This window comes from Panthera uncia, chromosome D1, assembly GCF_023721935.1.
Source record: "Panthera uncia isolate 11264 chromosome D1, Puncia_PCG_1.0, whole genome shotgun sequence".
In the NCBI taxonomy this organism is placed as follows: domain Eukaryota; kingdom Metazoa; phylum Chordata; class Mammalia; order Carnivora; family Felidae; genus Panthera; species Panthera uncia.
In genome coordinates, this window is record NC_064808.1 from 9,473,990 (window position 1) to 9,499,880 (window position 25,891).

Genomic DNA, 25,891 nt, shown 5'->3' on the forward strand with positions numbered 1-25,891 from the left:
GAGAGCGACCGGAAGGGCTGCTGGCTTTGAAGGTGGAGGCCAGGGTCACCCGCCAAGGGTTGCCGCAGGGCCCTGAAAGCTGGAAAAAGGAAGGAAAACGGATTCTCCCCTAGAGCTTCCAGAAGGCACTTGGCCTTGCCAATTACCTTGACCTCAGGACTCCTGACCTCCAGAGGATGAATGTGTTGTTGAAAACACTGAGTTTGTAGAAATTAGTTACAGCAGCTGCAGGAAACTGATACAGCCCAGCGGGGAAGAGGGTCAGGTAGGCAGGCAGCTGCCTGGCGGGGACGAGATGTGACCCTGGATGTGTGGCTGTGTGAACAGCCCAGCAGAGGCTACCTCACCTAGACGGGGGAGAGAAGGATGGGGATAGGGAAGGCTTCCTGGAGGAAGTGGCACCTACACGGAGGTCTGAAGGAGGGTGGGAGCTCAGTGGGACAGATGGGAGAACGGGGGCCAGCAGGGACTGCTCTCCAGGCAGAAGGGTCTCCCAGGTTCAGTATGGCTGCGGGTCACGCGCCGGAGGAGGATGGGGAGAGACAAGAGAGGGGAGCAGGCTCTGTCTCCAGGGCTTTGTAAACCTCCCTGGGACTCCTGGACTTTAGCCTCAGGGCAAAGGAGAGCCCCAAGTGGCAGGGCAGTAACCCCATGGCTTTTGTGCCTTAGAAAATTCCCTCTGGCTGTTATCTAGCCTAGAAATGGGCAGAGCCAGCTGAGAGCAGGGGACACAGGCTATAAGGTCAGCTGACAGATGTCACAATGTGGGTGAGAGATGACAGTGGTCCAAAGGTGCTGGGAGGAGGCTGGAGGGAGGGGTCCGAGTTGGTAAGAGCCAGGAGAATCGCGTGGGTGATCATACGTGGGGATGAGTGTGCGGGGACCAAGTTGGCTCTCAGATTCTGCCTTGGGCACTGACTGACACAGGAGACCCAGGAGGGAAAATGGTTTGAGCTGGAACAGAGGCTGCAAATTCCTTGTCAGTGGGAGGAAAGCCAATGCTGGAGCTGGCTCACAGGAGAGGTCTGGGTGGGAGGCGGATTTGGAAGCCAACGTAAGCGCCACGAGGGCAGAGACGTCGGCCAACTCCCGGTGTCCCCAGAGCCCGGACACACAGCAGGTGCTCAAGAAGCTCTTGCCGAAGAGCGTGCAGTGCCCAGAGGAGTCCAGGGGAGGTGAATTTTAAGGGATGGATGGAGCGGTCGTTATTAAAACAAGGCTTTTTAAAAGCCCATTGATCTTGGTGACGAGGAGGTCACCAAGCATGGCAGCAGCCTTGGAGAGAACAATTTCAGCAGAGCGAGTGGGAAGGGAGGAAGCAGACTCCATCAAAAAGAGAGAAAGGAAGCCCGTAGTTGAAGGCTTTTGAGGTGGGTGGCTTTCAAGCTGGGAGAGAAGGGACACGCTGCAATTTTCACACTGGGAAAATTAAACCGCACAAAACTCCCCGCTGTGAGTCCTCCGATCTGGTCTAGGGATTCTGAAAGCCAGAGCTGGTTGTAACCCCACCCCAACTCTGCACTCGCAGGACCTGGGGACCAGGGCTTCCTGAAAGGGCTGAACGGCACCAGCCAACTGCCTGCCTTTGGGAAGACCTCACGGAAGGGGCAACAGTCAAATAGGGTCTTGAGGCAGGAGCAGGAGCTTGTTAGATGAAGAAGTGTGGATGCTGAAAAACGCAGCCAACCCGTCTTTGGGATGAAAAAGCAGGAGGCAGGAGGGGAAGGGGTTGGTGGAAAGCACTTGGTTTTGGACCTGGAGAGCCGGGTGGTGACACACAGACTCCGACGTTAGCGGGAGCTAGGTTCAAATCCCAGCATTGCCTCTCGCTAGCCCAGTGGCCTTGGGCACTTGATTCGATCTCTTCAAGCTCAGTTGTAGAATGGGGATATGGATGCCTGCTCGTCTGGGCTCAGGTGGGGCCAGACCAAGTGCCGGGATCATACCACCCAGACTCCAGCTCCCACAGATGCCCCCTTTCTGTGCCAAGGGGACACAGATCTTCTAATAAATATGGGACAAGCCTTCGAAGCCCCTGTGGTTAAAAAGAAAAAGTCATTGCGGTGAGACCAGTTCAAAGTGTAAGTAAGCCACACTGTTTATTTCCCTCTGTGGTATGGATGAGACGAGCCACCCACCAGGACCTCTGACATCTGGTAGGGGTGTGTCCTTTGCCTCAGACCCCAGCTCAGCTCACAGTGACCTTCAGGGGAAGCTCTGGTCCCCGGGGGGGGAGGGGCTGCCATGGCTGTGCACCTGTGGATGCTGACTGGGGTGCAGTGGGCTGGCCTCAGCCCTCCCCTGCACCCTCCCCAAACCTGACTCCATTTAATACATAAGGAAAATGAGCTTCTCCAGGGGGCGTGGGGGGACATCGCCTGACTTAGACCAGGACTTCGGGGAGCCCTGGGAAGGGCCTTGAATGCCATGTAGTTAATGCGTTAGTTTCCAGGTGGGAAAACTGAGGCTCATGACATTGCCATGATTGCAAAGCAGAGAGCTGGTCCTGGGGCCTGGAGGCCTGAGGTCAGGCCACGGTCAGCTGTGTGGCCTCAGCACTTGGACTCTTTTCTGGAGGATTCTGGGCTCCTGAGCTTAACGGTCTTCCCAAGACCCGAGGGCAGCCTTGAACCTGTCTGCCATTGAGGCCAGGGATTCCCCCGAGGAAACCGAGAGAAATGCAGAGCAGCACATGGGGACAGTTCCAGAAGGGTGACAGGGCCCAGGGAGCTGAGTGAGGGACACTCACCCTTGACATCAACTAGCTCTTTTAGGAAAGAAGCCACTGAGGGAGATGTGTGGGACAGACGTCCCCGGGGAACACTTCACCTGGGTGCCGCGATGTGTGAGGATGGGGTGGGGGGATGGGCTGCCCCCAGATTAACGCGGTGGGGGTGGGGGAAAGGCTGGGCCCACGGGGGACAGGCTGGACTCCAACCGGCGGAATGACCTCTACTCGGATGACTCCTTGGGCACATATGCCACATTGTCGTAGGCGGGGGGCGGAGAGGCTGCGGGGCTGGGGATGTTGAAGTCAGCGCTGAAGGCGTTGGGCAGGAAAATCACAGACTGCAAAGAAAGAACCCCCGACGGTCCTGGAGGGCTCTGGTGCCTCCGGGCGGTGTTGCAGCAGTGCCCCCCTGTGGTCATTCTGAGAACAGCGCCCTAGTAATGAATTCCGTAAGGGAATAATAGGCTGACTCACCGGCTCCACTAATATTTCAAAAATATTTACGGGGGCCGATGAGGCGTTGGGAGTGCAGCAGTGAACAAAAGAGACAAGAGTCGCCTTACTCTAGGAGCTAAAGTTCGGGCGTTCTTTCTCCCTGGGCGGCCCCTGCCCCGGTTCCCTCCCTTGGGTGTTCAAGGTTCAAGGCCGACCCTCCGGATTAGTTTCCCTCCCTGTGAGCGCGCACTCCTCCGCGCAAAGCCTTTCAGTGGCCTCACCTCCCAGTTTGCACAAAGCCACCTCCCAAGCAGCACCCCCCACCCTACGGCCTGCCTTTCCCGCCTGAGGCTGCCTTTACTCCACCAACGCCCTACCCGCCCCCCCCTTCCTGTCTTCACTGTCCTCCAGATTTGGGGAAGCTAAGCTAATTTCCCCCTGAAGCGCGCTGCCCTCTGTGATGCCCCTGTCTGTGCCTCACGGCCTGCGAACGCCTCTGTGCACAGTACTGCCCTCCAGGACCTCCCCGGGCTCTGCAACCAGGCTCCCAGAGCCGCTGGTCCCTTGGTCCTGGCGCCCCCTTGCGGTCGCGAGGAGAATAGTTCCATCCTGCCCAAAGACTTCGCTGGGTCCCCAGATGTGCAAGAGTGGGGTGGCGGGGAGACGCAGAGGGGAGGAAAAGGGACTCGTTGCCGCTCCCAATTGCTTTCCCGAAGGAAGAAGGAAGAGGCTGGAAGCAGAGCCTTCCCAGCCAGCAGCCCTCCTCAGAGGCCCCGGGTGGGGTGGGCGGCTGGGGGTGGGGTACTCACCGTGTTGGCTTGAGCGCGGGTGGCTTGACACCCGAAGTGGGTGGCAATGACCGCAATGAAGAACTCCAGGATGGTGAAGATGGTAAGCACGGCCAGATAGCCCCTGCCCACATCCTGGGGACCACACCCACAGTCAAGGCAAGCCCGGGGCTCTATGGGAGGAAGGACCCCAGGGCGACGGTAACTTGCCCGAGGTCCCACAGCCAGGCTGGCAGAGCTGGAGCTGGAGCTGGAGCTGGAGCTGGAGCTGGAGCTCGAGCCAGGCCTCCTGCCGTGCGTCCTGTGCCCTCCCCTTCCCTCCGCGGGGCTGCCCCTCCGTGTCCCCAGGCCTGGGAATGGGGTCACGGGGTCTATGCCCCCATGGGGTCTGTGGGGACTGACAAACTCCGCCCAGGCCCAGGGCTCACTCTCGCCTCCCCCCCACCTCCTGGATGTGGCTCTCCCATGCTCTCCACTCCGGGGGGTGGGGGGGGGGGCGTCTGACAACACACCCAGTTAGTGACACCGAAATCCATGAGCAGAATGGCTGTCCCCGCAAAGGCCGCCACGGCGCTGAGAATGTTTGTCCCCAGGCTGCTTCTCACCTGCAGGAGGGAGAGGAGCAGAGGGAAGAGGCCAGGAGGAGAAGGGACAGAGGAAGGGGCAACAGCCCTCCCGCCCCCGCCTCCCTGGGCCAGGGCTCAGTGGCCACCCTGCCACGCATGCGTTTCTGACCCCTCTCCCTTCTCCGGTGCTCCTCCCACGCCTCAGGGTCGCCCTGCCGCTTTCACTGTGGGCGGGGTCTCCAGCAGGGTCCCTGCCTACCCGCGCGGTGCCCGCCCCCCAGGCCTGTGCCCTGCGGGCGCAGCTGCCCCAGGAGCAAGAGTCAGGGAGGCCCTCCTCTGCTGTGGACACCGAGGCCCAGCTGGGAGGGTGATGGGGTCGCTTCCGTGAGATTCCACACTGCAGACCCCAGGGCGCAGGGGGCAGGGGAGAGTCTAGGGGCAGGTGCTGAGGTGAGGGTAGGCCAACCGCTCACGGGGAGGCCCCGGGCTTCGGGTCAAGGGGATGTCTGGGTGGTCCAGACGGTCACTCAGGGCTCACCCTCCCTCAGCAGCCAAAACCTGATGCTCTTTTGACCCAGCAGCTGGAACCTTCTGGCTGCATTGCCCTGGCCTTACATCGGGGGATTGGAACTGTGGGACCCACTCAGGTTCAAAGATCCCTGACTCTTCTTTTGCTTTTCTTTTCTTTTTTTATGCCATCGAGGAGGTCATGGGGCCCTGAGTGGCCTCACGGGAAATCAACGAATTGGTCAATTAATCCAACCAAGTGCTGTTGAGTATGTGTTGCAGCCAGATGCTGTCAGAGGCGCTGTGAGCGCTGAGACAAGTCAGGTCCCTGAGCTCCTGGACTTCACAGCCTGAGGGTCCCCGAGTCCAGTCCTGCCCGGTTGTGACCTATTCTCCACCTGGCCCAGCACCGGACGGCTCCCGAGAGTCCAAATAGGACAATGGGTCCCTGCTTCTGCTCGCAGTGGCCTCCCTTAAATAAAGGCCCTTAAAATAAATCCCACAGTCTCCTTTAGGCCCTGATTCGTCTCCCTCCCCTCGCCCTCTCTGTTGTGTCCTCCCTCTCTGCCTCCTTCATCTCTTATAATCTGCCCTGGCTTCTGTCCCCACGGCCAGCCTCTTCCCCATGGGATACTGGTCCCCGGGCTCTTCTGTGGCTATCTCCCTCTGAACAGCGAGCTCGGTGGCACCTGCCCCAGGACCCTAGACTGTCCGGGCTGAGCGGAATGACACCCGTTATTCCTCCCCCTTCTCCCCCCGCCCCCCCTGCCCCGCTTCTTTGTGGCGCTTTTCACGATCTGTAACTACTTACAGATCTGTAACTGTTACCAGACTGTCTGTAACTGTTACCAGACACTGGAGTGTAAGTCCCAGGAGGGCAGGGCCTTGGCCTTCCCTGCTGTGCTGAGCCTGGAGCCTGCTGGCTGGATGCGCTCCCCTGCAAAGCCCACATCGCCTCCCATTGCCCGCAGAGGGGTCCCAGCCACTACCCATGACGACCAAGCGCGTCTCTCTGTCTGATTTCTTTCCACGTGTCTCTCCGTCTGATTTCTTTCCACTTGTCTCCCCAGACCTCTGCCCCGGTCTCGTGGAGCCACACATGGTTTCCATAGCAACCCTGCCCAGGCCTTCTCCTTGTCTTCTCATGCTTTTCCCACCGCCGGATTTCTAAGTCCTCCCAGCCCACCAAGGCCTCGCTTAGCCTCCTCCTCTTCCAAGAGACCTTTTCTCTGAAGGGCCATGAGCACTCCGTCTGTGGACCCTCACTTGCTGCCCTGTATTGTATGTCGAAAGTGTATCTTGCTTGGTTCCTCCTGTCCTGTGTCTGTGCTGTCTGGCTGTCCTCGGGCACTGGGCACTCAGCAGGCCCCCAGGGAATGTTTGTTGAGTGAGTGAATGGACGGGAGGGGCAGAGTGGAGAGGACTCAGCCGTGGCCCCGGGTCCCCCATTCAGACTTACGAGGCAGCTGGTGTGGTTCTTCTCGGCTGCCACGGAGAGGGACCCTGAGATGACGAACTGTGTGGAGACGAGGGGACCCCGGTGAGGCTTCGGCCGGGACACGGGGCAGGTCACACCATGCCTGGGCTCTGTCAAGGCCGTGGGCACCAGGGCGAGGGCAGCGGCCCCTTGGCTGTCACCTTCCCTGCCTCCTGGCCAACAACCTTGGGATCTCTCTGTAAGGGTGTCCCCTGGTTACTAGGGGCCTGTCCCGGGAACTAGGGCGGTAGCTGGCAAGGTGAATGTTTTCGAGGGACATCATTCACATCTCATGCAAATCTGGCTCTCTCTAAAGGGGGAATTGTTGCAAAGTGATGGTCACCATTTGCTGGTAATTAGCTCCTACTCGCGTTAGTTTTTGATTTTCTCAAACTAGAGGACAGGCAGGGCCAGGACTATGCTTTTCAGACGAGGACGAGGACGCCACGCCTGGAGACTGAGTGACTGACTCCATGGTGACCCACAGTAGTGCTAGGATTCAGACCCCACTGGCCTCACTCCCAAGTCTGCACAGCCCCCCCCCCCTCCCCGGGGCACCTGGGAGACATAGATGGGGCTATGTAAACCCTGAAGTGCTCTCTTGACGTTCGAGATTGCCCACTGGCCACGTGCTCCCCGATTCTGCTGCAGGAGTGGACGGCCAGGCGGGCCTGGCGGGCTGTGAGCACAGGAATGGGCTGGGGTGGGGGGTGGGGGGTTCGGAGCTGGTCAGACTCCCAGGGGACGGAGCTCTTGCAGGGCTGGGACCCATGAGGGGGAGTAGAAGGGTTTCTGGGGGTGAGGCTTGGCATTCAGGTAATACCCAGGTGGTTAGTGCCCTTTAGCCCTGCGTCCCATCCTCTTGGCTCTTGGCTGGGAGCTTTTCCTAGGCAGGAGCGGCGCCTGGAGTAGGGTTTGCAGTTAGGAGCTGGATTTAGATTCAGGCCCCTTCCTCCCGGGGCGGCTGTGCCCCAGGGAATGTAGGAGGGGGCGGCTGTGGAGGTGAAAGGCGAGCCCCAGATGGCCCCCCGGCACTCACGCAGGCTCCTCCCCAGAAGGGGACGCCGCCTTCGATGAAGAGCATCCCCACGTGGCCGCGGCGGACCATGAGCAGCACGCTGCCGAAGCCCAGGTGGATGAGGCCGATGAGGATCTGGACGGTCTGCGGGAGCAGGCGCGGCTCAGCCGGGCGGGCTCCACACCGCCCCCTGTCGGCCGCGGGGAGAACCTGCACTCCCCCCCCCCCCCCCCCCACCGTGATGCTTGGAACTAAACTCCGATTCTGCTCTTTTGAGGAGACATCCTTATAGCAACCATCAAGGACTGTCTTAAGGAGGAAAGCCAGCTCCCACATCTGAGCCCCCCCCCCCCCCCGCCTGTTGCCGCGTTTCTACGGATCTGCATCTGCTTTGTGCTCTGACCCGTGGATGTCCGGCATCCGGACAGCAACCGGATTGCCCAGCAACCGCTGGGTTGCTACCCGGTTTTCTGAGGTCTCGTTTCAATGGCACAACATTCCCTGCACCGGATTTCTCACCCTTTCCCTCCTCGTCGCCCTGCAGCCTGCAGAGAATATCTCCTTGAGCATCTCTCTCATTTCAGTGCCTGTCACCGATCCATTCCAGCTGTGTGCGGGGAGCTGACATCTGGACTCGGATTTGGGTTTTTCGAAGCTGATCCATTCCCAGAAGTAGGACGGTTTTCCCAAGGAAGGGGACATGTGGGCTTCTGGTAAGTTCTGCCACGTTTTTTTTTCCCCATACGTTTTCGGTAACGATTGAGTTCTAGAACGGAGCAGGGACGTTGAAGGCCACCCCCCCCCCATTCAACCTCTGCCTAACTTTCCAGCTCCTGGCTTCTTAATAGCACCCCCCAGCCCTCAGTGGGGAGGTGCCCACCACCACGCAAACCACTGTGGTCCGTTTACGGGCAGTTCTGACTGGGAGCAGATGACTGGGGAACGTTTTCTTGGGATCACGTGGAATAGGCATGTCTTTCCGTGTGTCAAGGATTTGGATATTTATAGGCACACCCCCCCCTTGGATATTCTCTCCTGTTCTCTCTTCAGCTGCACATCTTTCGTCTTTGAAGTTTCCTTATGTGGCACGGGGTCCCCGCCGCCAGCCCGGCTGTCCTCTGCGGGCTCTTCTCCTGCTCCTGGACATTCCCACCCCTGCCATTACTGCTCACGGAACACCAGCTACCTCCGGCCCCGTGCCCGTCCTCACTAAGCAACGTGCTGCGTGTTTTATAGACGTGGCCTCCTCGAATCCCAACACGGTGAGGTCGGTGTTATTATCCTAATTTGGAGATGAGGACACTGAGGCTCAGAGATGTCCAGCGACTTGCCTGGGGTCTCCCAGCGCTGAAGTGGCTGGCCAGCCACCTCGAAAGCTGGTGTTCGTCTACTGGTGACACTCCCAAACACCCATGCGTAGTTTCCACTCTCTGGGTTCTCCGGCAATGTGGATTTGTCTTGTTGGATTCCTTTGGAGGTCATGGGTTCCCAGGTCTCTCTGAGGCTTCGGGATTCCAGGGGCTGATGACCCCGTCTCCGTGCACGGTGTCTGGTCCCTTTGCACACTAGTGGACGTGGTGCAGCCTTTAGCGTAGAATCTCGAATTCCAGCTTGTTCAAGCCAGAGCTCCTGCGTGCTACAGAGCGGTGGGGTTGAAAACAGAACTGTACGGTCAGGCCATCCTGGGGTACAGGATGCCACTTAGCAGCTGGGTGGCCTCGGGCCAGTGACTTAGCCTTGATAAGCCTCTGTTTCCTAATCTGTCCGACGGGAGCCATGGTCACCGTCTCACAAGGTGGTGATGGGAATCTAAGGAGCCAGGGCCTGCAAATTCCATGCTCAGTGCGTGCCCGGGAGACGACAGCTGTCATCACCGCCGTCATCACCACCGCCATTGCCTCAGCTAGGTTTACATCTTCCATTTGGGGAAACTGAGGCCAAGGGACAAACTGAAGACACTATATATGTATGTATGAGGATGAATATGTCTGCCTCTCTGCCTGTCCGTCTATCTACCTATTTGATATTTTCTTCCCGCCCGGAGACCAACAACTCAAGGCCATCTGAGATTGGCAAAGACCTCATGGGACATCTCTCATGGACCCGCAGGAGCTGTCCCCTGCCCACCTCTCCAGCTTCCATCTCCTTTCCCTTCTTCCTCTCCCCCTTCTCATTCCAGCATGTTAACCTTCTATTTCATCTTGAACGAGCCGCACGTGTTCCCACCTCAGGGCCTTTGCACCTGCTGCCCCCTCCACCTGATGAGCCCTTCCCCTTGCTCCCCGTGTTCCCGTGGCTTCGGCATCCAGGTTGTAGCCTCCCTGCCATCTCCCCACGGAGACCTGGCTGTCCCCCATCACTAGCGTCGTCCCTCCCACATCCGTCATTTTTTACCGAAGTACCCTATTTGGAGTCATGTTCGCCATTTCTTGGCTGGTGTGGTCTCTGTGAGCTCCAGGGGGGATGGGTCTGTCTGTCTGGTGCACAGGGGAATCTTCAAGTCCTCACTAAGTATAGATGGACCGCCTGCCCCTTTCCGAGGTGTCCGTGAGTGCTCCGGTGCTGGGACGCTCCCTCCCGGCACCTGTGCGCACAGGCCTCAGGTGGCCTGGGAGGGGGGTGGGGGGCGGGGGGTGTCTCCTTACCCCTAAAGCTTTGGGCTCTCCCGTCAGGAACGTCTCCGTCTCCGTGGGCCGCAGGTCGGACGGCTGGGTGGCCCTTGGGGTCTGTGCCCCCAGCGGCGGCTCCTCAAACTGCATCACCCCGGGAGGCTGGCACAAGGGGGTGGGCAGGATGGCTGGAGGCGGGCGGAGGCCGCCGGCGTCGCTGGGCGGGATGACGACGAACACGCCGTTGCTGGCGGGAGCTGCGGACATGGTGCTGGACGGCCTGGGCGACGAGGGCTCGGGAGAGAATGACGGTGCTGCTGGTTACACATTTGCGGAGAGCCTTTTCGTGTATAAACAACGTGCCTGCTCACCGCGGTCCCTGACGATGGCACCCGAGTCACCGACTGTCCTTGGCGAAGCTTCGCCCCCCAAGAAGTGAAGGGATGTCCTAGATCAAGGCCTCTAGGAGAGGCAGGGCCAAGACTTGAATTCCTGTCTCTGACCCCAGAGGCCCCGCTCTCAGTCTCTGTGCTGTATTACAGGGAAAGGACCTTTAGGAGGACCATGTACTTAAACCACCTCGCTTCTCCAGAGAGGGCAAGTGACTTGCCCAAGGACACACAGCTAGTATGAGGCAGAGCTGATCTACCCACCTGCCATTTCCTGTCCCTCAGCTCGGCTCATGAGCTTGTGTAAATAATGCCCCTGGGTCATTTCTGGCCATGGACGCTTTCTCTCTGGCCACCCAAACAACTGCTATTTATGTAGCTGAGAAATGCATGCCTTATGGAAGCGCTGTGTGTGGTTGACCCGAGTGAACGCTTTGGGGAGAAGCACCCAGCTGTCAGAAGGTGATCTTACTCGGGCACAGAAGAGCGACTAGCGAATCTGCCAGATCACACAGTGACATTAAAAAGTCAGCCTTCTCATTGGATCAGTTGGTTCAGTGCAGGCTGAGGAGACAGAAGTCAGCGTTTGAATCCTGGCTGCTCTTGTTACTTGAGACATGGGACAAGACGGCCACCTCCCCTTGCCTCGTTTGCTTATCTATAAAGTGGGGATAATACCACTATGACCAATCTCATAGGATTTGGCATGAATTAGATGAGATAATGCACACCAACTTGATTAAAGCCGTCTTTTAGACTGATGTGTTATAATGCTGTTTGCATAAAATGTTGTTTTTTTAATATTATGTATGGGGGCACCTGGGTGGCTTCATTAGTTAAGCATCTGACCTTGGGTCAGGTCATGATCTCACAGTTCAGGGGTTCGAGCCCCATGTCAGGCTCTGTGTTGACAGCTCAGAGCCTGCTTGGGATCCTCTGTCTCCCTCTCTCTCTGTTTCTTGCCCCTCCAACCCCTCAAAAAAAAAAAAACACATTTAAAAAAATAGATGTAAACAGGTCACGATGAGCAGTTAATTTTTTTTACCTCTTAAAAAATGTTTTAAAAATGTTTATTCATTTATTTTTGAGAGAGAGAGAGAGAGAGCGAGTAGGGGAGGGGCAGAGAGAGAGGGAGAGAGAGAGAATCCCAAGCAGGATGCATGCTGTCAGCATAGAGCCCGATGCAGGGCTCGATCCCGCGAAGCGTGAGATCATGACCTGAGCCGATATCAAGAGTTGGATGCTTAATTGACTGAGCCACCCAGACGCCCTGAAAAGTTACTTGTAGTGCCTTATTTTCCTGTGCTCTGAGTGCTGTCACACCCTTTTCTCTGGGGGAGAGCCAGCACATAGACCAAGCAGCAAATTCTTTGTGGTTCTGCAAAGGCTCAGCTGACGAGGGCTCAAGCCTCCCTGTCCTGGGGTGACCGTGCTCGAAACACGTGTGTGTCTCCTGGGGAGCCTCTGAGCCACTTATTTGCGATGCGTCCGACCTACATCGGTGGACGGCGTAGGGCCTGCTGCACAGAAAACAGAGTGACAAGCACCCACAGGCTGTTACGCAAAGTTTTCCACGGCTGGAGGCACCCCGCCAAGGACTCAGATGCGGGAACACGGGGCAAACGTCTGCCGGTGTTTAGGGGGTGACGGAAGTCATCTGTCATTTCGAAAGGGCTTCCGAACTTGGCTCCCCGCACCCTGGGAGGAGTGACAATGTGCGGTGGCAAGGACCGAGCTGCACACCGGTTATGCTGTGACTTCCCCATAAAGCGCCCACTCTCCTGGGGCTCTCGTCCCTAGAAACTCACACTGAAATGATCATTACTAGATACGAAAACTGCTTAGAACGGGGCTGGCAAATGTCTGTAAGGAGTCAGACCGTAAATATCTTGGGCTCCGTGGGGCCCCAGGGCCTCTGTTGCAATCTCGAGGCTTCCACAGTAGCTTCAAGCGGACACAGGCCACACATGCCCGGACTCCATTTACCAAGACAAACGGGGCCGGATCTCGTCTGTGGGCTCCAGGTTGCCAACCCTTTCTCAGAACACTGCCTGGCATGGTGCCGGGCATAAGAAATGCTCAGTAAATTTTGGCTACTGCTTCAACTATTGTTGATATTGATCATTTGCTGTGCGTCGGCGCAAGATGTTGAACTGCTCCGAGCCAGTCTACGAGCCTACGAAACAGGCATAATGATGGGTGTGCACCTGCCTCAGAGTTTCATGGTGAGGCTGAAATGTGAACACGGATGGATAAGAGAGTCTTGGAAATTGGCAAAGTGCTGTGGGGGTGTCAGGCGCCCCTTCCGGGTTCCCGTTTCAAAGCGATGTTGGTACGATCCCATCTCATTGTGAATGTCTCTGGAACTTTCTAAACCAATTCACAGTGATGGAGCTCTATCTTGCTTCACGCTGCTGGCTACAAGGTTAACAAGAGCTTATAATAGATATATTTTTTAATAAAGTTTTTTTTATGTTTATTTGAGAGAGAGAGAGAGAGAGAGAGAGAGAGAGCATGAGCAGGGAGGGGCAGAGAGAGAGGGAGGGAGAGAATCCCAAGCAGGCTCCATGCTGTCAGCACAGAGCCCAGTGTGGGACTCGATCTCACGAACTGTGAGATCATAATCTGAGCAGAAATCACAAGTCGGATGCTTAAGCAACTGAACCACTCAGGTGCTCTTAGATTTTTTTTTTTTTTTTTGAGGGCTTACTCTTTTCTAGGCACTTCATAAGTGGTATTTCTTATCCTCAGAAGGATGCTTTGATAATTGTTGGAGGCTTATTCTACAGATGAGACAACAGGGGCTCTGAGCAGTAGAGGGATTGCCCCAGGTGACAAGGTTGCTAAATGGCAAAGCCAGCGTTCAAGTCCAAGTTAGCCCATCTCCAAAGCCTGCCCGTGTCCCCCTGTTGCTGCCCCAGTGGCAGCCATGGTTACCGTTTGCTCGTTGTTCTAGCTTTTCCGATCTGGGCACCATATATTTGGTGTGGCCACATGACTTGTTTTTGCTAAATAAATGTGGTTGGAAGGACATTCACACACACGCAGCTTCTGGGTGGAGGCATTTAGGTATCAGGGAAAGACACCACAGGGCTCTTTTTCTCTTTGTCACAGTGACTAACAGTATCCCAGACAGAGGCTGCTCTCTGTCTGCCTGGGTCCCTGAGTGAGGACAACGGAGAGAAGAGCTCCCAGGGGACAGGAACACGAGGCAGAGATAAACCTTTATGGAGCTGTTTGTTACAGCAGCATCACCTAGCTTCTCCTGACTGTTACACTCTCGAGAAATGAATGTAACTGGGGGTCAGACGCAGAGCCCACGTCCTCCAAGGAGCCTAGCGTCTAAGAGGAGAAGCAAGAGAAGTTTGCCATTCAGTCCCACAGATGGCTAATGAGCATTTATCATGGGCACCAAATATAGGGGCTGAGAATACAGAGGTGAGTCAAGACTGACGTCCTGCCCTCACAGCACCTCGCAGTGGGGAGCAGGGCCAGTGCCGGGAGAGGTTGGTGGAGGGAGGTCGAAGGGATCTGGCCCCGGAAGGATGGGAGTCTGGGGCGAGGGGGACCGCCGGCCCCACAGGTCCTTGCCGTGTGGTGTGTGAACAAGGAACAGTGAGCCCTCTTCTTCCTCTAAGGGAGAGACAGTCCTGGGCTATTAGCTGTTTTAGAGATGAGGAAACGGAGGTTCAGAGAGGGTGAGGGTGTCTCCCAAGGTCACACAGCACCTCAGTGGAAGAACTGGTCTGGGCCCTGGACTCCTGCCTCCCTGGAGGAGGAGCTCTGACTTTGAGGAACTCGCTCACTCCTGGGTTTGGCCCCTGCCTTTGTCAGAGGGAGGGGGCCAGCGCTGGAGCCCCACTCCCTGGAGTGACGCTTCTAAAATGCTTAGAGTCTGCAGAGCAGCAAGCGCGTGCAAAACAACCGAGCGAGCGAGCCTCCAACCTTCTGCCTCCCCAAGGCAGTTCACTGGAAACCACCCGTGTTCTCGCCAGCATCTAGAAAAGATCGGAACACCCAAGAGCAGAGAAGGACAGGATCTTAGGGTAGAAGGACACAAGGTTTCAATGGAACAAACCTCACCGCTTTGTCTGTGGAACTGTCGCTTCACGGGGGACGGGGACGGTGAACACCCGTCTGGACACCCAGGGCAGGTTGTGGCTCGTGTAGGAGCCTTCCCTGGGGCTCCTCCTGGGTGCTGAGCAGCCCCCGGAAGGGAGCCAGTCGGAATTAACAACACGTCCCTGGGGCGGGAGGTGAGACCTCGCCCTCCTCCGGAGAAGAGAAAACACCTACAGAAATAGGGTCTCGGGTGCTAAGGCGGGCGGGGTGGGGCTGCCCGAGCACGGACACATCACATAGCTCCCGAGACTTGCAATCTCCCCTCTCTACCCACCCCTGCAGCCTTGGCCAGCACCTCGGCACCCTCAGGATGTGTCACATAGCTCCTGAGACTTGCAATCTCTCCTCTCTACCTACCCTTGCAGCCTCGACCAGCACCTCGGCACCCTCAGGCTGGGGGCCACCCCTCTGCTGCACCTGGGCCGTGCTGCCAGCTCTGTGACACCCAGAAAGAGAATTCTTCTTTCTTTGCCAACCGATCAGCCAGCTCGCCTAAACACTGTGCATGTGTGCCAAGGTCAGGCAGGTGGAAAAGAGGGAGAGTCATGGTCCCCTGCCTCCAGGAGTTTACAGGGTGCCCACCAGGGGACATGACTGCCTGTGACAGACGCAGAAGACACCTAGACATCACCAATAGGCAAGTTACGAGTGGCTGAATGAGCAGGGGTAGTGCTGGCCCCTCGTAGGCACTGTCCTTTACAGTTTGTAAAGAACTGTCATCTGTATGGGAGCCATGGACCTTTACAATAGCCCTGTGAGGTAATTGTTACTCAGCCCATTTTGCAGACCGGTACACAGAGGGTCAGAAATAGCGGTGTGGTCGAGAGGGACAGGCTGTGGACCTCGCCCTTGGGCATATTTGCCAGGGACGTTAAAACAGAGGTCTCCGCTGGGACCATGCTAGGGGCGAGCTATGCCACGGATGGCCCGGGTTGGGGGACTTGAAAAGCAGGGGGCCGAGGACCTGCTAGATGATGTCATACCTGCATCTGCAGGGTGGGGAGTGGAGACTGGGAGAGGATTTGGGAGGGAACATTTAGAGTGATCTGGGCACTGTGTGTTCACCTGGAGACAAGAATGACTGCCTGTTTTAGGGAGGCTTGGAGAAACTGATAGGCATCCCCTGCAATTTGGACCGGAGGGAGGAGCTGGGGGGGGGGGTTCCCAGGAGACGGGGGTGTCTCCATAGATCCCATAAGACCCCTCTGCAGAGAATCGGTCTCAGGGAGGGTGAAGCCAGCTGACTAGAGCAGCGGTCAGGTACCCGTCTCCCTGCCCCCTCCTCTCCTTCCCATTACCCAGACCCTGCCGTCCCCCAGCTGGGGGGAGGGGGAAGGAGGGGAAGCCGGTGGAAAAGCAAGATGCACCAAGTCCCCTTGTTACATGCGGTGTGCCGGGCTGAGGACCACGCGCCCTAAATCTAGCCATGACGTGACACAAGACCGGCGCCCCCAGGTGGGCAAATTGGGGCTGATCGTCTCTTCTGAGAGCATCCAGAAAAGCCACGGGGCTGCCCTGATTCCGCCCGACACAGTCACTGTTTTTATAAGACAGGGTGCCCCACCTGGCGCCCAGCACAGGGCCGGTCCAGCTTCTCCTGCTGTTAACGACCTATTGAGTTAGATACTATCCTCCTTCCCATCTTGCTGGTAAGGAAACTGGGCTCAGAGGCATCAAGTGAGGTGTCTGATCGGGGGCAAGTCACTTTTTCTTCATGAGTCTCAGCTTCCCCATCTGTAAAATGGGGCCAGGGGATGGTGGGTCCCTAAATCCCCTGCCAGCACTCGGATTCTGTGGCTCTGGAGCTTGGGGTGAGGTGAACGGTGCCCTGGCTGGGGACTGTTCTCCAGGACCCTCCGGGACAGGCAGGGGCCCAGCGGCCCAGCACATTCCACCCAGGAGGCGGGGCTCATTACCTGTCTCTTTGAAGATGAGCAGGTGGCTTACCCGGGGTCATCTGGTCTGGAAGGGGAACCGAGTGGGGGCACAGACCTAGGCCCTCTGACTCTACCCTCTGCTCTTCCCCAACTCCCTGCGGCCCCCACCTCGATCTAGGGGTCATACCGTTGGGGCAAGGGGTTGCCCCAGATGGCCTCAGCGAGCCCCAGGGCACTGACTGCACCAGCTTCCCTGCATCGATCCAATGTCCTTGGTCTTCGACTGCACTAACTCATGGACCTCACTGCCTTTGGCTGCAACCAGAGTCATAGACTGACCCTCCCCGCCCCCCTGCAGCCAGGACTTGTCTCGTGAGCATCTCAGGACATCATCTTTATTCACGAGGAGCCAGAAGCAGCTTTGCTCATTCACAGTTGGAACAGCATGGAGCGGTGTTACCAGCTGGAAGAGAGAGGCTCGAGAGGAAGAAGACTTGGGTAAAAATGTGCAGGAGCACATCTGGTGGGGGGGGGGGGGGCGCTGCACAACTAGGAGGAGGCCTCTCTGCCTAGTGGTGAAGGTCGTAGTGCCCAGGGTTAACCCGGGAAGAATCCACCCGACCAGTCTACGAGCTCAGTCAGCTGCATGACCTGGTTGCTTAACCTCCCCGGGTCTCAGATTCCCCATCCGTCAAATGCGCGGCTACGATGTTGGTGGCAACGGAGGTGCTCTAGGCTTCCAAGGATGTCCCGTCCGCTTCCCCTGTCTAGATCCCTGCTTCCAGACCCCGCCACTGTCGACCAGGCAGGAATGTGCGCCTTCTAAGTCTGACCCTGTGGCATCGGGCTGCCGGGGTCGGGGTGGGGCTGGGGGGGTGGGGGTGGGGGGAAGGGGGGGGTCCCTGACCAGGCTCTTCCAATCCCAGCCTTCCGGGATCTGCCCCACTGGCCTGCAAAGGACGCCAGCAGATGCATAACACGTGATGGAGGAGGGCGGGCCTCACCGCTCCCCACACCCTCCACCCTCCAGACCGGCCCACGCCCACCCCTTGGCCCCTCAGCAGGGTCCCGCTCTGCTCTGCTGCTCACACTCCCTGAAGACCTGTGGGCGGGGACAGCCCCTTCCCTTGGGTAGGCCTCCCTTCCCCCATCTATGAATGGGGGTCCGGACAATATTTGCCCTAAACCCCTTTCCAGCTCAGTTTCCCTGCACGTCCTTCTCTTTCCCTTGGAGAAGCAAAAGGGCAGGGTGCCTATGTCTGCGTCAGAATCATCTTTCTGCCCCACTTGGGGTGGAGAGGAAGACTCCATATCCCCAGAAGGATGATTAAGGTCCTAGGGTCTCCAGGGGATACCTGAGTCATCTCAGACTGGCTTTGAGAGCAGACAGATGTCCCTCCTTCACCTGCCACTGGGGGTCCTGAGCCGGCAGGTGCCGGTCAGCGGGAGGCCAGTAGTTCAGATGGGGCCCGGGAGGGAGCTGTCCTGCCCCCTCTTACTGCCAGGTGGGGTAAGAACCCCGGTCACAGCATTCTTGGCCCAGTGGTCTCTTCCTCAATCCCTGCGGGATCCGATGCCCCTGCGCCACTTCCCAGCATACGCCCCCTCCCCCCGGGACCAGGCAGCTGGCCGCTGTGCCTCGGGTACTCACCGAGCTGCCTCCTCCGCTCTGCCCGCGCCGCTCGCTCCCTGCTGCCTCTGCTCGCCTCTTCTGAGTTCACACATATTCCTGTGAAAGGCTTCCTATTCGCGTGGGGCTTGGAAACCCGCTCCGCTGGGGGAGTTGCTGCCTCTGGGAGGTTCTCAAGCCCCTCCTGGCTCTGAGCCCTCCACCCACCTGGCAGGGGCTGAGGAAGCTGAGGAATCGCCCAGAAGAGCGCTTAGTTCCTTCCTTCCGTGTACAGAAGGGGAAACCGAGGCCCAGAGAAGCAAGTGGCCTGCTGGGGTCCCACTGTTAGCACCAGAGCCGTGAGTGGGATCCACACTGGCCTTCACCCTCCTGCAGCGAGGAGGGACGCTCTGAGACTCACCAGGAGGCTGCCGGACTTCCTTCCCCTGAACTTGCCTACCCCCCGTTAGATCAGAGAGGCCAGGTGCACAGCTTTCCAGCGGCAGGGGGCAGCGTGTGTGAGTGGAGGGGCGAGTATGTGAGCTGGTGGGGGCATGGGGATGGATGTGTGAGTATGTTTGCAACCTGTGTGTGTGAATGTGTACGTGTGAGCATGTATAGTATGCATGAGTGTATGTGAGTGTGAGCACATGTGATATGTGTAAATGAATCGGCATAAGTGACTGTGCATTTGAACATGGGTACACGTGAGTGTGGGAATGTATGGGTGTGTGAACATGTTATGAGTGTATAAGGATGTGTGTGAGGTTGTGTGAGCGTGTTTGCGTGTGTGTGTGTGTGTGTGTGTGTGTGTGCGGACAGGGTGGTCTTCAAGTAGCACAGGCACGGAGAATTTGTGCATCGGTTTCTGGATTCAGGTTCATGTCACTATCACCCTAGAGGCCTCTGCAAAGTCAGGAGGACCACACGGGACCTATGGCATCAAGATGGCACGGGAGATGGTCGAAGGGCATAGCCTGGGCCAGCTCTCACTCAAACCAGGGACAGAAGTGTGACAAGTTGACTGAAAAAATGGCCCCAGTTCTCTACTGCTTCATGTATCCACACCTCTTGCAGCTAGAACTGGAGTCCGTTCTCCCAGAACCTTGAATCTGGGCTGCCTTGAGGCATCCTTTGCCAATGGAAAGAGGCAGACACGGCCATGTGCTGGTTCTGACCTGAGGCCTCAGGAGGCCTTGGCTCCTTCTGTTCTGTCCTGGAAATTTACATTTGCCACAGAACATGTCCAGGCTGGCCTGCTGGAGGATGAGACCCGGGCTGCAAAGCCAGTCTGCCCAGTTGTCCACACCGAGGCCCCATGCGTGTGAGAGAGTGCTGCCAAGGTCAGCAGGGCCATGTAGCTGACCCTCAGGTGAATGCAAACGCACTTGGGAATCCTGCCAAGCCCGGATCAGATCAGGAGAACTGACGCGCTGACCTATAGACCCGTGAGCAAAAATAGATGCTGCTTGTGGTATGCCCATGAGGTTTCATAGTTGTTTGTTACACAGCCCTGTTGTGGTGATAGCTAACTGAAGCCATTCCTGTCTTTATGGTGGCCCTTTCATCTCCCACATCAGTGACCATAGGCCAAGGATCAGACAAGCTATATTGGCCCTCTAAGAACTAGAAATAGCAAGAGAAATGGAAGCTCCAGACTGAGCCCAGTGTGAAGCCCGACCCCATCCTCACCCACCACTTGGAGCTGTTGTCCCCGCTGATGACCTGTGGACAGCCCTGCTCTCTAGCAGAGTGATTCCTGCCCTTGCTTTTCCTTTTAGAAATGCTCCATTCTCTCCTGTTATTTGTCAGTTTTTAGAATAGAGGGTATGGCCTTTGGAAACCTCTAAAGGTGCCCTTTTTTTAAAAAAATTTAAACCCAAGTTAGTTAGCATGTGGTGTAATAATGATTTCAGGAATAGAATTAAGTGATTCATCACTTACATATAACACCCAGTGCTCATCCCAACAAGTGTCCTCCTTAACGTCCATCACTCCTTTAGCCCATCCACCCTCCCAACACCCCACCAGCAACCCTCAATTTATTCTCTAAGAGTCTCTTATGGTTTGTCTCCCTCTCTGTTTTTATGTTATTTTTCCTTTCCTTCCTTATGTTCATTTGTTTTGTATCTTAAATTCCACATATGAGTGAAATCATATATTTGTTTTTCTCTGGCTTATTTCACTTAGCATAATAACTCTAGTTCCATTCCCATTGTTGCAAATGGTGAGCTTTCATTCTCTTTGACTGCTGAGTAGTATTCCATTATGTGTGTGTGTGTGTGTATATGTATGTATGTGTGTATATATACACACATACATATATATACACATATATATGTGTATATATATACATATACATATACATATATGTGTATATATACATATATGTGTATATATATACATATATATATGTGTATATATATATACATATATATATATATACATATATATATATGTATATATATCACATCTTCTTTACCCATTCATTGGTTCATGGACATTTGGGCTCTTTCCATAATTTGGCTATTGTCGATAGTGCTGCTGTACCACACATTTAAAGAAGAGTTAACACCTATTCTTTTGAATCTGTTCCAAAAAATAGAAATGGAAGGAAAACTTCCAAACTCATTCTATGAGGCCAGCATTACCTTGATTCTAAAACCAGACAGACCCCACTAAAAAAGAGAACTATAGACCAATTTCCTTGATGAACATGGATGCAAAAGTTCTCAACAAGATACTAGCAAACTGGATCCAAAAATATTTAAAAGAATTATTCACCACGATCAAGTGGGGTATATTCCTGGGCTACAGGGATGGTTCAATATCCACAAATCAATCAACATGATACATCACATTAATAAAAGAAATGATAAGAACCACATGATCCTCTCAATAGATGCAGAGAAAGCATTTGAGAAAATACAGCATCCTTTCTTGTATTTTCTTGAGAAAATACAGCATCCCCAAGAAAGTAGGGATAGAAGGATCATACTCATGATCATAAAAGCCATATACGAAAGACCCACTGCCAATATCATCCTCGATAGGGAAAAAACTGAGATCTTTTCCCCTAAGGTCAGAAACATGACAGGGATGTCCACTCTCCCCACAGATACCCAACATAATGTTGGATGTGCTAGCCTCAGCAATCAGACAACACAAAGAAATAAAAGGCATCCAAATCAGCAAGGAGGAAGTCAAACTTTCACTCTTCGCAGATGACATGGTATTCTATGTGGAAAACCCAAAGCCTCCTCTCAAAAACCTGCTAGAACTGATCCATGAACTCGGCAAAGTCACAGGATATAAAATTAATGTGCAGAAATCAGTTGCATTTCTATACACCACTAATGAGACAGCAGAAAGAGAAATCAAGGAATCGATCCCATTTACAATTGCACCAAACCCTGTAAAAATACCTAGGAATAAAGGTGACCAGTTTTAAAAATACCACGACTAGGAGGCCATGTATTTCAGCTCATCACAGGCATTGTTTTGTGATTCTTATTGCTGTTGTCATTATTCTTGATTTTCAGATTATTCCTTTTTTGGCCAGTGGGAGCCCCTTCTAACTGGCTCTGGCATCCTTCTGAGATGATCGCTGTGGCCACTGGCTGTTTCCTCTTTCTGGTCCAACGTATTCCTATACTTTAGTCCATTCTTCAAGGAGACTTGCTTCTTTTTATTTTATCTTATTAATTTTATTATTTTTAAAAAGTTTATTTATTTTGAGAGAGAGAGAGAGAGAGAGCACGTACACGCATGAGTGGGGAAGGGGCAGAGAGAGAGGGAGAGGTCAGAGAGGGAGAGAGAATCCCAAGCAGGTGTCTCGCTGTCAGCACAGAGCCCAATGTGAAGCTTGATCTCATGAACAATGAGATCAAGACCTGAGGTGAAATCAAGAGTCAGATGCTTAACCGACTGAGCCACCCAGGAACCCCAGCCCTGCTTTTTGGCAGGAAATGATATTTAGAGGCTACAATCTGAACATCAGGGTATTTATCAAGTTGAGTTGTTATTGTTTCTAGTGGGCTTTCAGTGAGGAGAGCTATTTTTTCATGGTGAGAAATAAAATATGCTTTTGTATTGCTTTCTTTTAAAAATTTTTTTAAATGTTTATTTTTGAGAGAGAGAGAGAGACAGACTGAAGTGGGGGAGGGCAGAAAGAGAGGGAGACACATAATATGAAGCAGACTCCAGGCTCCGAGCCCGATGTGGGGCTCAAACCCACGAGCAGTGAGATCATGACCTGAGCTGAAGTCAGACAGTTAACCAACTGAGCCACCCAGGTGTCCCTACTTTTGTATTTATAATTCAAAATTTGTTTAATATTAGAAGAAAAGTGCCTGACTTTTGAATATTTAGGTTTTCCCAGTGTTTAACTTCACTTTTTGGGTGTATAGTTCTATGTAATTTGGTCACATGTGTGGATTCATGTCCCTGTCACCACAATCAGGACACAGAACTGTCCCATTGCCACCAAGATGCTCCCTCTTTTGGGCCATTATTACAGCCTCCTTCTAAAATTTTTTAATGTTTTAATTTTATTTATTTTTGAGAGAGAGAGAGAGAGAGAGAGAGAGAACGTGCGTATGAGTGGGGGAGGAGCAGAGAGAGAGGGAGACAGAATGGAAGCAGGCTCCAGGCCCTGAGCTGTCAGCACAGAGCCTGACACAGGCCTTGAACCCACAAACCATGAGATCATGACCTGAGCTGAAGTCGGACGCTTAACTGACTGAGCCACCCAGGCACCCCACTCAGCCTCCTTCTAACCATAACCCCTGCAACCACTGATCTGTTCTCCATCTGTAATTTCACCACTTTGAGAGTGTCGTATACATGGGCTCATACAAGTTGCAATCCTTTGGGATGGGCTTTTTCAAAACTCATGATATGCCTTTGAGATCCAAGCTGCGTGTATCCACAGCTTCCTCCTTTTCGTTGCTGAGAGGTATTCCACTGGACGGGTAAGGTAGCTCCAGCATTCATCCAGTGAAGCACATTTGCATCACTCGCAGTTTTTGGTTATTTGAATAGAGCTTCTATGAGCATGTGTGTCCAGGATTTTGTGTGAAAATAAATCTCACGTTCTCTAGGATAAATACCCAGGACAGAGACTGCTGAGTCACAGAGGAAGCATGATACAGAACTTCGTAATAGTCCAACAAGCTGTTTTCCAGAGTGGCAATGCCACTTATATTCCCACCAGCAACGCATGCGATTTCCAGTTGCTCCTCACTCTCATCAGCACTGGGCATTATCGGTATATTTTATTCCGTCCATTCTAGTAGGCTTGTGGTGGTGTCTCATCATGGCGTGGTGACTGTGTTGAACATCTCTTCAACTGCTTATTTGCAATTCAATATTCTTTAAGTGCCTGTTCAAGTGTTTTGTCCATTTTGTAAGTGGATGGTTTGTTTTCTTGCCATTTGTTTTCTTTACCATTGAGTATTTGTTTTCTTACCATTGAGTGTGGAGAATCCTTTATATATTCTGAAACATTGCTATATTGATAGGAAACTACACAGCATCAGGAGCTCTTTGTACTTCGTTCCACTGACTTTGTCATGGTGGGACTCTGGGTGAGTTATTCTCTGCGCCTCTGTTTCCTCATCTGTAAGTTATGTTTTGGGGATTCCACAAGACAGCAGGGGTAGAGAGTTCCTTTATTGTAAGATTTCCTGCTGGATGGTGAGCTCTAAGAGGATGGGGGCCATGTTGGTTCTGTTCCATTTTGTACCCGGGATGATGCCGCACCAGGGGAGACTGATGCACAGCATACTGGTTACTGTAATAAGGAAATGCTTTCATTCTTGTCACCCTGGGCCCCTGAAACCTCCAGACTCATCTGTCCAGTGGTTAGGCCCTCTCACTTCCTCTTGATCCAACAACTAAAGGGCTAATGCCTGGCCAGAGCCGTGCGCCTCCAGAACCCTGTTCCAGCACCGGGGCCTTTGCTTATCCAAATTTGTTGGTGCCATTGATGTATCAGTTGTTAAATATTTGGATTTTCACCTGGGTGTACCCTTGGCATATAGCAAGTACTGAACCCCTATCTATACAAGATGACAGTATCTACGTGGTGCCCAGCACATGGTCGTGTGTCCCTCCCCTCCTCTTTCACTGTCCTGGCAGTGGTCTGAATCAGGGATGCAGCCCAGGGGCTGCTTGGGGTGCAGGTCTTGAGTAAGGATGACGAAGAAGGTGTAGCCTTGAGCTGGCATTTTGGATCCCTGCCTCCAAGTTTCCCCCCCTGGTGGGGTGAGAATAGATTCCCCCAGGGGTTCCTCCCCCACCCTCCCTAGCACCATGTCCGGGCACTGCTCTCAGGCCAGCAGTGCTGCTTCCCTACCTGTGGGGTATACATGGGAACTGAAACCCTTTGGAGAAGAAAGGAAGCAGAAGGAACTGGAAGACAGGGGTGCTCAAAAGAGCTCTGGGGTGTGGGCCTGTTTTGTGTCCACTGCTCTGTGGCTGAGGCTCAGAGAAGGATTTTTCCCTGAGTCTCTGTTTCCTCACCTGTGAAATGGGCTGAGAATACCCACCTGGATTATTGCCGGGGACTAAATACCCAAGCTCTGTGAAACGTAGGTGCCGCACACATATTAGGTGCCCATCCCCCTTGCCTTCCTAGCCCTCTAGCTCTTGGATTAGAACGGTGTCTGGAAACACACTCGAAGGGGTCCATGGTGGTCACAGGGTCCTCTGGTGATTGGTGACAACAGTGTGTCACCCAGAAGTCCTGGCCTGGGGGGCTCCAGGCTCTCAGGTGTGATAGGATGGGGTTTAGCTCTCCATGCATTGCGCTGCCCACTCTTCTTTACTCCTGGTAGAAAAGAAATGCCTGAGCATCATTATTGATTGAAGTCCTTTGAGGAGAAGATACCACGTTAGCAAGAGAAAGGTTGTGGGTCCTCTCCTCGATGCGTCAGTTGCAAATCATCCTGGAGTCTGTAAGGAACCCTGCCGCCCTCTTGCGTGGCACCAGGAATATAGTTTCCAGCATCTTGACCTTGTCCCTGCTCGTAGACTAGAGCCAGGGCTCTGGAGGAGGGTAGAGATGAAGGGGCGCCTCCCACAGCTGACTGTCGATGGGGTGAAAGGCACATGCGGGGGCCCTGTTAGTCCATAGGGCTTCGTTGTGCCAATGGGGAAAGGTACCTCTTGTCAAGGAAGAGTCGCGCTTTAAATTAGCATGTATGTCTTGCACATCGGATAGCTCGCCCTTTGGGGTGGGGGTGGGGCATGATTCCAGAGCTCCAGCAGGTGGCGTGTGTGTGCATCTCCCTCTTCCACTCATCCCCCCACGAGTGCTGGCCACAGTGTGCGCACCCCCTGCTGCTCCCTCTGCTTCTTGGGGGTGACGGCGTGCCTGGGGAAGGGGCCGGAGCTGGACCTCCAAGCGCTCCGTGGCCGAGGCACCACTTTAGCAGTGATCTCTATGGTGCGTACACACCAGGAGCTCGGGGGCAAATGCACCCTGCAGTTCGCCAAGGTCAAAAGATGCCTAGAGCCCAGGGGACATTATTTATGAATTAAAAAAAAACCCCGAAGACATCAATAACAAACAGAAATGAAGCTGAGGAATAAAGAAGGGAGAAAATGGTTGTTCGTCTGGGCCCAGCAATGGTGTTAAGGCCACGGGCACGGAGGTTTCAGGGAGAAGGGGAGATTTCTGCTGCAATGGCTCCTCCTTGGTGCTGAAACGGGCATCCTGTGTCATCTATTGCTGGACAAAATGAGCTACACCTTCGGGG

The 25,891-nt window shown here is 54.5% G+C and overlaps 1 protein-coding gene across 1 annotated transcript; it reads right to left on the reverse strand.

Moving 5' to 3' along the window:
* Positions 1-150: 150 nt before the first annotated feature.
* Positions 151-10,398, reverse strand: LOC125932826 (membrane-spanning 4-domains subfamily A member 15). Its single transcript, XM_049645474.1, has 6 exons — positions 10,168-10,398; positions 7,544-7,666; positions 6,487-6,543; positions 4,467-4,559; positions 3,976-4,089; positions 151-3,069 (listed from the first exon to the last, which is right to left on the reverse strand). The coding sequence occupies exons 1-6, from the start codon at positions 10,396-10,398 to the stop codon at positions 2,953-2,955; spliced, it is 735 nt and encodes a 244-aa protein (XP_049501431.1). The 3' UTR covers positions 151-2,952.
* Between the last annotated feature and the right edge of the window lie 15,493 nt (positions 10,399-25,891).

What these genes read in the sequence shown, in the direction of transcription:
- LOC125932826 (XM_049645474.1), bottom strand. Translation starts at nt 10,398, where the DNA reads ATGTCCGCAGCTCCCGCCAGCAACGGCGTGTTCGTCGTCATCCCGCCC. An exon ending in AGAACCACACCAGCTGCCTC is followed by an intron (nt 4,560 to 6,486) that starts GTAAGTCTGAAT and finishes TCCCTCCTGCAG; the next exon opens with GTGAGAAGCAGCCTGGGGAC. An exon ending in ATTTCGGTGTCACTAACTGG is followed by an intron (nt 4,090 to 4,466) that starts GTGTGTTGTCAG and finishes TGTGGTCCCCAG; the next exon opens with GATGTGGGCAGGGGCTATCT.